The sequence below is a fragment of the Chiloscyllium plagiosum genome, unplaced genomic scaffold (genome assembly GCF_037043375.1).
Source record: "Chiloscyllium plagiosum isolate Xiang-an unplaced genomic scaffold, Cpla_swu_hap1 HiC_scaffold_3, whole genome shotgun sequence".
NCBI lineage: Eukaryota > Metazoa > Chordata > Chondrichthyes > Orectolobiformes > Hemiscylliidae > Chiloscyllium > Chiloscyllium plagiosum.
The window spans coordinates 153,694,936-153,707,196 of NW_028270141.1; the positions used below are offsets into that span (position 1 = coordinate 153,694,936).

The following is a 12,261-nucleotide window of genomic DNA, read 5'->3' on the forward strand; positions in this document are numbered from 1 at the left end:
AATACAGGATCTGGCCATAATGTGGAAAGGTGTCTGGGTATGTCCTGGGGTCATTGAGTCAGACCGTCATACAGCATGGGAACAGACCCTTCCGACCACGCCGATAAAGTTTCCCAAACTAAACTAGTTCCACTTGCCTGCATTTGGCTAATATACTGAATTAGAGGTGCTGGAAGAGCACAGCAGTTCAGGCAGCATCCGAGGAGCAGTACCTTTAACTATACAAATATCTTTTGAATTATGTAACTGTACCTGCATCTACTACTGCCCCTGATAGTTCATTCGACATACGTACAACGTTCTGTGTGAAAACATTGCCCCCATATCCATTTTAAATCTTTCTCCACTGACCTTAAAGATATACCCCCTGGTTTTGAACTACCCCACCCCAGGGAAAATACTTTTGTCTTTTTGGACTTCAGTACGGCGTTCGACAAGGTTCCCCATGGGAGACTGATTAGCAAGGTTAGGTCTCATGGAATACAGGGAGAACTAGCCATTTGGATACAGAACTGGCTCAAAGGTAGAAGACAGAAGGTGGTGGTGGAGGGTTGTTTTTCAGACTGGAGGCCTGTGACCAGTGGACTGCCACAAGGATTGGAGCTGGGTCCTCTACTTTTTGTTATTTACATAAATGATTTGGATACGAGCATTAGAGGTACAGTTAGTAAGTTTGCAGATTACACCAAAATTGGAGGTATAATGGACAGTGAAGAGGGTTACCTTAGATTACAACAGGATCTTGACCAGATCAGATGGGCCAATGGGCTGAGAAGTGGCAGATGGAGTTTAATTCAGATAAATGCGAGGTTCTGCATTTTGGGAAAGCAAATCTCAGCAGGACTTATACACTTAATGGAAAGGTCCGAGGGAGTGTTGCTGAACAAAGAGACTTTGGAGTACAGGTTCATAGCTCCTTGAAAGTGGAGTCGCAGATAGATAGGATAGTGAAGAAGGCGTTTGGTATGCTTTCCTTTATTGGTCAGAGTATTGATTACAGGAGTTGGGAGGTCATGTTGCGGCTGTACAGGACATTGGTTAGGCCACTGTTGGAATATTGCGTGCAATTCTGGTCTCTTTCCTATCGGAAAGATGTTGTGAAACTTGAAAGGATTCAGAAAGGATTCAGAAAAGATTTACAAGGATGTTGCCAGGGTTGGAGGATTTGAGCTATAGGGAGAGGCTGAATGGGCTGGGGCTGTTTTCCCAGGATTGTCGGAGGCTGAGGGGTGACCTTATAGAGGTTTACAAAATTATGAGGGGTATGGATAGGGTAAATAGGCAAAGTCTTTTCCCCGGGGTCGGGGAGTCCAGAACTAGAGGGCAAAGGTTTAGGGTGAGAGGGGAAAGATAGAAAAGAGACCTAAGGGGCAACTTTTTCACACAGAGGGTGGTACGGGTATGGAATGAGCTGCCAGAGGAAGTGGTGGAGGCTGGTAGAATTGCAACATTTAAGATGCATTTGGATGGGTATATGAATAGGAAGGGTTTGGAGGGATATGGGCCGGCAGGGTGCTGGCAGGTGGGACTAGATTGGGTTGGGATATCTGGTCGGCATGGACGAGTTGGACCGAAGGGTCTGTTTCCATGCTGTACATCTCTATGACTCTATCTTATTTATGCTTCTCACGATATTACAAACCTCTTTAAGGTCACCCTCAGCCTTTTACCTTCCAGTGAGAAAAGTGACAGTCTATGCAGCCTCTCCTTATAAATCAAAACCTCCAGTACCAGAAACATCCTGGTAAATCTTTTTGGAACCTTCTCCAATTTAATAATATCCTTCCTATAGCAGGGAGACCAGAATTGTACACAGCACCTCCGTCGTTCCAGGGAAAGTAGCCACAGCCTGTTCGGCCCTGACAACATCCTTGTAAATCTTTTCTGAACCCTTTCAAGCTTAACAACATCTCTCCGACAGTAGGGAGACCAGTGTTCCAAAAGTGGCCTCACCCAGGTCCTGTGAAACCTCAACATGATATTCCTGCTCCTATACTCAATGGTCTGAACAGGGTAATGAAGAAGGTGTTTGGTGTGCTTGCCTGTATTAGTCAGTTCATTGAGTATGGGAGTTGGGTGGTCATATTGTAACTCTATAGGACATTGGTTAGAGTCGAGAGTGTGGTGCTGGAAAAGCACAGCAGGTCAGGCAGCATTCGAGAAGCAGGAGAATCGATGTTTTGGGCAAACGCCCTCACCATTAAACCAGCTGACAAGGTGGGGGGGGGGGGGGGGGGGGGCACAGTGGTAGTTTGGCGCCTTCTCCTACTGCCCCCTCACCTCCCATCACCAAACCATCATCTCCCAGACCGTACACCACCTCATCGCCTCAGGGGATCTCCCACCCACAGCTTCCAACCTGATAGTTCGGGAACCCCGCATCGCCTGGTTCTACCTCCTACCCAAGATCCACAAGCCTACGGCTGACCTACTGTGTCGGCCTATTCCTGCCTCACCGATCACCTCTCCACACACCTTGATACTGTTCTATTTCCTACGGTCCAGGAACTCCCCACATATGGTTGGGACACCACCCACTCCCTCCATCTCTTCCAAGACTTTCATTTCCCTGGCCCCTAACGCTTCATCTTCACTGTGGACATCCAGTCCCTATACACCTGCATCTGTCATGACAATGGCCTCCAAGCCCTCTGTGTCTTCCTCTCCCGACGTTCCCACCAGTACCCCTCCACTAATCCTAATGAAGGGTTTTTGGCTGAAACATCGATTCTCCTGCTGCTTGGATGCTGCCTGAACTGCTGTGCTTTTCCAGCACCACTCTCAACTCTAACCCCTAGCATTTGCAGTCCTCACTTTCGCCGAGGACATTGGTTATGCCACTTTTGGAACACTGATCTCCCTGCTATCAGAAATATGTTGTTAAGCTTGAAAGGGTTTAGAAAAGATTTGCAAGGATGTTGTCAGGATTGGAAGACTTGAGGAAGAGGCAGAGGCAGAAGTGTTGCAGCTATTTTCCCTGGAACGGCGAAGGCTGAAGGGTGACTTTATGGAGGTTTGTAAAATCATGAGGGGAATGGATAGGTTAAATTGCCAAGATTGTTTCCCTAGGTTAGTGAGTGCAAAATTGGAATGCATTGGTTTAATATGAGAAGGGACAGATTTAAAAGAGAATCAAGAAGCAACTTTTTCACACAGCGGGGGCATGTATGTGTTGAGCTGCCAGAGGAATTGGTAGAGGTGGGTACACTTACAACATTTAAAAGGCATCTGGATGGGTACATGAATAGGAAGGGTTTAGAGGGATATGGCTCAAATACTAGTAAATGGAACTAGATTAATTTAGGATATCTGGTTGGCATGGAAAATTTGGAAGTCTATTTCTGTGCTATACAACTCTATAACTCTCTGACTCAATGAAGGCAATTGTGCTAAATGCCTTTTTAACTACCCTAGATTAGAGTGGTGCTGGAAAAGCACAGCAGGTCAAAAAGCTTCCGAGAAGCAAGAAAACCGACGTTTCGGGCAAAAGCCCTTCATCAGGAATCTGTCTGACCTGCTGTGCTTTTCCAGCACCACTCTAATCTAGACTCTGGTTTCCAGCATCTGAAGTCTGTGTTTTTACCTTCTTAACTACCCTGTCTACCTGTGATGCAATTTTCAAAGAACTATATACCTGAACCCTAGGTCTCTCTGTTCCACAGAAAACTGAGAAAATCCAACCAGACGATTTGTTGCTCTATATTAAGACAGTTCTCCAATGTAGGACAAGTTGGTATCTTACTTGCAAATGGAAAGTTAGCAAATAAGAACTCATTGCTGTAAAAATGCACAAACGTTACAGGCTGAAATTCATCTGATGCATGTGTTATGACTGTGAGAGGATGTGCGCATTGGTAACATGCCACTGTATTCCACCACTGTCACCATTAGTATAAACGTCTTGATTCAATTGCTTCTTTTTTGTATCTCTATCCATAATAAAAGGTTTTCACCAGGATTCATTGGAAATAATCTGTTCTTACAACAAGTGGCAAATATTGGTTAGACAATAGACAATAGATGCAGGAGTAGGCCATTCTGCCCTTCGAGCCTGCACCACCATTCATTATGATCATGGCTGATCATCCTCAATCAGTATCCTGTTCCTGCCTTATCCCCATAATCCTTGATTCCACTATCCCTAAGAGCTCTATACAACTCTTTCTTGAAAGTATCCAGAGACTTGGCCTCCACAGCCTTCTGGGGCAGAGCATTCCATACACCCACCACTCTCTGGGTGAAGAAGTTTCTCCTCAACTCTGTTCTAAGTGGCCTACCCCTTATTTTTAAACTGTGTCCTCTGGTTCGGGACTCACCCATCAGTAGAAACATGCCTCCAGAGTGTCCAATCCTTTAATAATCTTATATGTCTCAATCAGATCCCCTCTCAGCCTTCTAAACTCAAGCATATACAAGCCCTGTCGCTCCAATCTTTCAGCGTAAGATAGTCCCGCCATTCCGGGAGTTGACTTCTTGAACCTACACTGCACTCCCTCAATAGCCAGAATGTCTTTCCTCAAATTTGGAGACCAAAACTGCACACAATATTCCAGGTGTGGTCTCAACAGGGCCCTGTACAGCTGCAGAAGGACCTCTTTGCTTCTATACACAATTCCTCTTGTTATGAAGGCCAGCATGCTATTAGCTTTCTTCACTGCCTGCTGTACCTGTATGCTTGCTTTCATTGACTGATGCTGAAAATGTGTTGCTGGAAAAGCGCAGCAGGTCAGGCAGCATCCAGGGAACAGGAGAATCGACGTTTCGGGCATAAGCCCTTCTTCAGGAATGAGGAAACACTTTCCTCATTCCTGAAGAAGAGCTTATGCCCGAAACGTCGATTCTCCTGTTCCCTGGATGCTGCCTGACCTGCTGCGCTTTTCCAGCAACACATTTTCAGCTCTGATCTCCAGCATCTGCAGACCTCACTTCCTCCTCCTTCATTGACTGATGGACAAGAATACCTAGATCTCGTTGTACTGACCCTTTACCTAACTTGACTCCATTTAGGTAGGAATCTGCCTTCCTGTTCTTGCCACCAAAGTGGATCACCACACATTTATCCACATTAAACTGCATCTTCCATGCATCCATCCACTCACCTAGCCTGTCCAGGTCATCCTGTATTCTCCTAACATCCTCCTCATATTTCACCCTGCCACCAAGCTTTGTGTCATCAGCAAATTTGCGAATATTATTTTTAATATCTTCATCTATATCATTAATGTACATTGTAAAAAGCTGTAGTCCCAGCACCGATCCCTGCGGCACACCTCTGGTCACTGCCTGCCATTCCGAAAGGGAGCCGTTTTTCACTACTCTTTGTTTCCTGTCAGCCAACCCATTTTCAATCCATGTCAGTATTTTGCCCCTAATACCATGCGCCCTACTTTTGCTGGAGAAAGTGAGGTCTGCAGTTGCTGGAGATCAGAGTTGAAAATGTGTTGCTGGTAAAGCACAGCAGGTCAGGCAGCATCCAAGGAGACCTAATTTTGCTCACTAACCTCCTATGTGGGACTTTATTAAAGGCTTTCTGAAAGTCCAGGTATACTGCATCTGCTAGATCTCTCTTGCCCATCTTCAGAGTTACATCCTCAAAACATTCTAGGAGATCAGTCAAGCATGATTTCCCCTTCATAAATCCATGCTGACTCTGACCTATCCTGTTACTGCTATCCAGATGTGTCGTAATTTCGTCCTTTATAATTGACTCCAGCAGTTTTCCCACCATTGACGTCAGACTAACTGGTCTATAATTCTCTGTTTTCTCTCTCCCTCCTATCTTAAAAAGTGGGACAACAATAGCCACTCTCCAATCCGCAGGAACTAATCCTGAATCTATAGAACATTGGAAAATGATCACCAATGCATCCACGATTTCTAGAGACACCTCCTTCAGTACCCTGGGATGCAGACCATCAGGTCCCAGAGACTTATCAGCCTTCAGACCTAACAGTCTCTCCAACACCATTTCCTGCCTAATACAAATTCCCTTCAGTTCAGGTCCTTCAGCCACTATTACATCTGAGAGATTGCTCGTGTCTTCCCCAGTGAAAACAGATCTAAAGTACCAATTCAACATTTCTGCCATTTCTTTGTTCCCCGTAACAAATTCACCCGTTTCTGTCTTCAATGGCCCAATTTTAGTCTTAACCATTTTTCTTCTCAACATATACCTAAAAAAGCCTTTACTATCCTCCTTTATATTTTTGGCCAGTTTACCTTCGTATCTTATATTTTCTTTGCGTATTTCCCTTTTAGTTATCCTCTGTTGTTCTTTAAAAGCTTCCCAGTCCTCCGATTTCCCACTCATCTTTGCTCTGTTATACTTTTTCCCTTTTGTCTTTATATGGTCCTTAACTTCCCTCGTCAGCCACGGCCACCCCTGCCTCCCCTTAGGATCTTTCTTCCTTTTTGGAATGAACTGATCCTGCATCTTCTGCATTATACACAGAAATACCTGCCATTGTTGTTCCACTGCCATCCCTGCTAGGGTATTGCACCATTGAACTTTGGCCAGCTCCTCCCTCACAGCTCCATAGTTCCCCTTATTCAACTGAAATATTGTCACTTCCGATTCTACCCTCTCCCTTTCAAACTGCAGATTAAAGCTTATTGTAATGTGGTCACTACCTCCTAATGGCTTCTTTACTTTGAGGTCCCTGATCAAAACCGGTTCATTGCACAACACCAGATCCAGAATTGCATTCTCCCTGGTAGGCTCCAGCACAAGCTGTTCTAAGAATCCATGTCGGAGGCACTCCACAAACTCCCTTTCTCGGGGTCCAGTACCATCTTGATTCTCCCAGTCTACCTGCATGTTGAAATCCCCCATAACAATTGTAGTAATATCTTTGTGACAGGCCAATTTCAGCTCCTTATTCAACTTACACACTACATCCAGGCTACTGTTTGGGGGCCTGTAGATAACTCCCATTAGGGTCTTTCTACCCTTAGAATTTCTCAGCTCTATCCATACTGACTTTACATCCCCTGATTCTAGGTCACCCCGCGCAAGGGACTGAATATTATACCTTACCAACAGGGCCACCCCACCCCCTCTGCCAGTCAGTCTGTCCTTACGATAGCACATATAGCCTTGAATATTCATTTCCCAGGCCCTGTCCACTTGAAGCTACGTCTGTTATCCTCTCATCATCATAATTGCCAATTTCCAAATGAGCCTCAAGCTCATCCACCTTATTTCTAATGCTTCGTGCATTCATATGTAATATTTTTAATTTGTTACTCCCCTCACCCTTCCTATCAATCCCTATTTCACTTGACATATTTCACTTCCAGCTATAATCTGGAATTAATCTTTTTCCTTTTAATCCCGACATAGACACAATCACATAATGCATTAAAACCAAAGCCTTTATAGACAGTATATATTTTTAAAACAGCACATGTGGAAAACAATTCCTGTTGGCCAATAGCTGGAAGCAAATGATAGAATGTGATGACTTCTTATGGTCCATAGTATTCTGTCAACAAAATCAAATTGCTAACCATAGGCTCATGGTGGGATCTCAGTTATGGTTGCAATGTCTTTGGAAATTTGCTGCAGTAGAGATTTTCAGATTTACAATGTAATCAGGAATATTAGTATTTGAAAAATTATTAAGAATTCCAGGAGTGGCACTTACAATATCTTAGGTCTGTAAAATTAAAACTAGGTCCAGAAAGGTTAGTGGGCAACAATTAATATAGAAACACTTAAGACTTTTCAAAACTCTGTAACTAAGCTCCATGAGCCCGATACTTTACATCATTGAAAGTTTTGCTTGATTTTACCATAGTAAGGTGTTTAATTTCTGTAAACAGTAGGTGTCTTACAAGGTGCACATATTAAACCGTTGACCAGGAAACTTACCACCTCTTAATTCAAATGAGATGCTCTGTTTCCCACTACTACTATTTTCAGTTTAGTAAGAAAATGTAACCATTTTCAGAAATCTACTTACTGTCTTGAGCAATGAAGTCAACTCTTCGATGGCTGAATTCACATCAGAGAAGAATTTGTCAAGTGTTATTGATGACCAATTCAGTGAGGCAGCTCCCTGTCTCAGAACAGATTCAATCTAAAGGAAAAGAAACAATAAACTATGAACACAAAACTGTAATTGTTATGAAATTGTTATAAAACGGCCATCATTGATACTAGGTTTGGTTTTTCTCTATCTCTTTAAAGTTACACAATATACACATAGAGCCAAAGTGTAATTACTCCCTCTTGAAAAAGCAGTGGAAGCTATGACAGAAGGGGTAGGTAATCATGTATGATGGCAGTGAAGAGATATTTTTCACCTTCCTGCCATGACAAGGGTGACAAGGCCCAAGACTGAGTTTCTCACCTTGTTATCAATTGAGGTCCCTAAATGGTAAATTGAGTACTGTTTCACAGCCTTTACCCACTCGTGCTCCAATTACTTCAACTCCAAGCGAAATGAGGAAGGGTTAGTCTACTTGACTGGTAAACTGTCAGCTTGGAAGGGAGTGACCTCTCAATCTACACTAATTTGCATAAAACCAAGGGACTGGAGCATGGGTGCAAATAGCTACCTCCCTGTCCTCACATTTGACACCTCCAATGCCTTTCCCCAAAATAACCTCCACCCCCAGAAACTTCCCATCCCTCCAAATACAACCTATCGTTTTCAGCCTCTGACTGGCAGCTGCTCCAGGCTGGTGAGTCTTCCCAATCTGGAGTTATAATTCTGTCAGAAAGCCCACCACCAACTAATTGCTTGACTGTATACTGGAAAATCCAGCAGGCTTTCTTACCTCCATAGGCCATGGGTTTCCCTCATGGAAACTCTCCCACTTTCAATCGTAGTCTGAAGATGGGAAACTCACAGCCATAGTTTACTAGATTTATTAAAGACAGCAAATTATGTATTTCTCAGGGATATTAGGATTAATGTGAACAATCGTCACAATGGCTCAGTGGTTAGCACTGCTGCCTCACAGCACCAGGGTCCCAGGTTTGATTCCAGCCTTGAGCAACTGTCTGTGTGAAGTTTGCACATTCTCCCTGTGTCTGTGTGGGTTTCCTCCGAGTGCTCCGGTTTCCTCCCACAATCCAAAGACGTGCAGGTTGGGTGAATTGGCCATGCTAAATTGTCCATAGTGTGAGGTGCATTAGTCGGAGGGAAATAGGTCTGGGTGGGTTACTCTTCAGATTTGTTGGACTGAAGGTCTTGTTTCCACAGTGTAGGGAATCTAAACTAATCAACGCCTATTTACCGATGATAATTTTTCACAGCTTTTTTTCTGCTTGGGTCACCAAGTTGTAAGTTCAAGTACTAACTAGCACTTCAAAAATATTTTTAGCATTCTGTTTTCTCTAACTTCACTTCAAATTAATCCATTGTATCTGAGGTATTTGAGATGCTTTTGAGGTTGAAAATTTATGCCTTTCTTGCCTTTTTCATAACTTCCAAATATATGGATAGGGAAGGTTTAGAAGGGTATGAGCCAAGTGCAGGGAAATGGGGTTATTGTGGATGGACATTTTGGTCAGGCCACTTGTTGGAGTCATATTCAGAAGAGTAAAAGATAGTTGCGGTTGTAGGAGGCCAACCAACTCAACCCCAGGACATTGCTGCAGTAGGAGATCACAGGGTATGGGTTGCATAAAAACTCCAGAAATTGCCACACTCCTAGCCAAGCTGATCCAGTAAACTACAAGACTGACATCTACCTGACAATATGGAAAATTGCCCAGATATGTCCTGCACACGAGTCCAACCCAGTCAATTACTGGTCCTTCAGTCTCCTCATGATCGTCAGTAAACTGATCAAAGGTGTCATCAACAGAGGTAACTACCTCCTCACTGATGCCCAGTTCAGTGAGAGCCACTCAGCTCCTGACCTCATTACAACCTGGGTTCAAATATGGACAAAAGAACTGAATTCCAGGGGTGAGGTGAAAGTGACAGCCCTTAACATCAAGGTTGCATTTGACCAAGTGTGGCATCAAGCATCCCTCGAAAAACTGTAACCAGTGGGAAGTTGGAGTCATAACTGGCACATAGGATGATGGTTGTGGTTGTTGGAAGTCAGTCATCATAGCTCCAGGACATTTCTGTATAAGTCCCTTAGGGGAGTATCCTCGGCTCAAGCAACTTCAGCTGCTTCATCCATGACTTTCCTTCCACCTTAAGGCCAGAGGTGTGGTTGTTTGCTGATGACTGCACAACCTCCTCACTGATGCCCAGTTCAGTGAGGGCCACTCAGCTCCTGACCTCATTACTACCTTGGTTCAAATATGCAGCCAGGCAGCACACCAGCTCTCCCTCTTCATCCATCCACCCCACAATGCACCTTATTCCTCCACCTCTCCCTCTTCACCTCATTCTGCCTGCACCCTTTCCCACTTCCCCACCCCACTCCCCAGCCCACCTCCCCCCTAATCTCCTTTCTCACCCACACTCACTTCCCTCCACCACACCACATTCAAACCCTCCTATCACATGCCATCACTCTTCCCCCCTCCACCTCGGGATCCCCCCAAAAACCAACCCCCAAGCCTTGCCACATATTACTATCCTGCCTGACCCTGAACTCTCTGAGGCCAAATGGTTTGTCCTCAGGAAAGGGCTCACGCTCATACCCCTCCGCCCAAACCTCAACAAATTCCAAACCTGCCACCATGTGGAGCACTTCTTCCGCGGCCTCTGCTCCATGTCCTCCATCTTTTCAGTAACGTCCAGTTCCCCAGCCCCCAGCACTTTATCTTCATTATGGATATGAAGCTCTTATACACGCTCATACCCGACAAGGATGGCCTCCAGGTCCTCTGCTTCTTCCTCTCCAACAGACCCATCCAGTCCCTCTCCAGCAATCGCCGCCTCAGATTCGTCGAACTGGTACTCACCCTCAACAACTTTTCCTTCAACTCCTCCCATTTTCTCCAAATCTAGGGGGTGGCCATGGGCACCCAGATGGGCCCCAACTACGCCTGCCTCTTTGTCAGCTATTTCGAATGGTCCCTCTTCAGTACCTGCATACCACTGTGCTCCAAGTCTTCCGCCATTACATCAACGACTGCATCAGTGCAGCATCCGGCACCCAGGCTGAACTGGAACAGTTCATCGACCTGTGCCAAAACTTCCAGTCGCCGTCAAAAATCACTTGATCTATCTTGCACACTTCCCTCCCCTTTCTTGACCTCTCCATTTCCATCTCCAGATGGACATTTACTATCAAACCCACAGACTCCCATACTACCTGGATTACTCCTCCTCCCACCGTGTAGCCTGCAAGAATTTCACCCTATTCTCCCAATTTCTCCACCTCAGCCCCATCTGCTCAGACAAGGAGACATTCCATTCCAAGGTATCCCAAATGTACACCTATTTTGAACAATGTGCTTTTCTTCTATCTGTCATCCAGACAGCCCTCCGCTGCACTACCTCCATTCCCCATTCTGCTGCTCTAAACCCTCCCCTCTGCATGCAATAAAGTCAAAGTTCCCTTGTCCTGACCTAACACCCCACCAGTCTCCACATCCAATGCAGCATTCTTAAACATTTCTGCCAATTCCAACTAGACCCTACAACCAAGATCATCTTCCCCTCCCCACCCTTCTCTGCCTTCCGCAAGGACCATTTTCTTAAACAATCCTTAGTTTGCTCCACTCTCCCAACCAATCCCCCTAAACCCCAAGTACCTTCCCCTGCAACTGGAAGAAATGTAAAACCTGCTGATACACCACCCTCCTCCCCTCCGTCCAGGGCCTCAAACAGTCCTTCCAGGTGAGACGGAGGTTCACCTGCCTCTCTTTCAACCTAGTTTGCTGCATCAGGTGCTCCCGATGTGGTCTTCGCTACATCGGGGAGACCAAACGTATACTTAGGAAACAGCATCTCAGCCGGGCCTGCAGGGGCTGACGGGACCTTTGAGTCATCACGCATTTTAATTCCCCTTCCCACTCCCTTTCTGACATGACCACCCTTGGCCTCCTCCATTGCCACAATCAACCAAACCACAACTTGGAGGACAAACACCTCATCTTCTGCCAGGGCATCCTACAGCCTGGAGGACTCAATACTGAGTTCTCCAATTTCAAATAACCTCCCTTCCCATCCCTCAACTCCCTTCCCAGCCTCTCCTCCTCCCTACCACCAACTGGATTCATTCCTCCCATTGACCAACCAGGTCGTATCTTCAACCTGTCTTCACCTATCCTCTTTCACCATCCTGCTCCCGCCACCCCCTTCATCTGCAGCTCCCCTTACACCCATCCCCAGTCCTGAA

General features: G+C 45.4%; 1 protein-coding gene across 1 annotated transcript in view; it reads right to left on the reverse strand.

Annotated features, from left to right (window-relative positions):
* LOC122540179 (dynein axonemal heavy chain 8-like) overlaps positions 1–12,261 on the reverse strand; it is a 1,258,818-nt gene that overhangs the window by 875,905 nt on the left and 370,652 nt on the right. Inside the window, exon 19 of the mRNA XM_087976819.1 lies at positions 7,965–8,081. Within this exon, the coding sequence (XP_087832945.1) occupies positions 7,965–8,081 (117 nt within the window). The remainder of the gene's footprint in view (positions 1–7,964; positions 8,082–12,261) is intronic.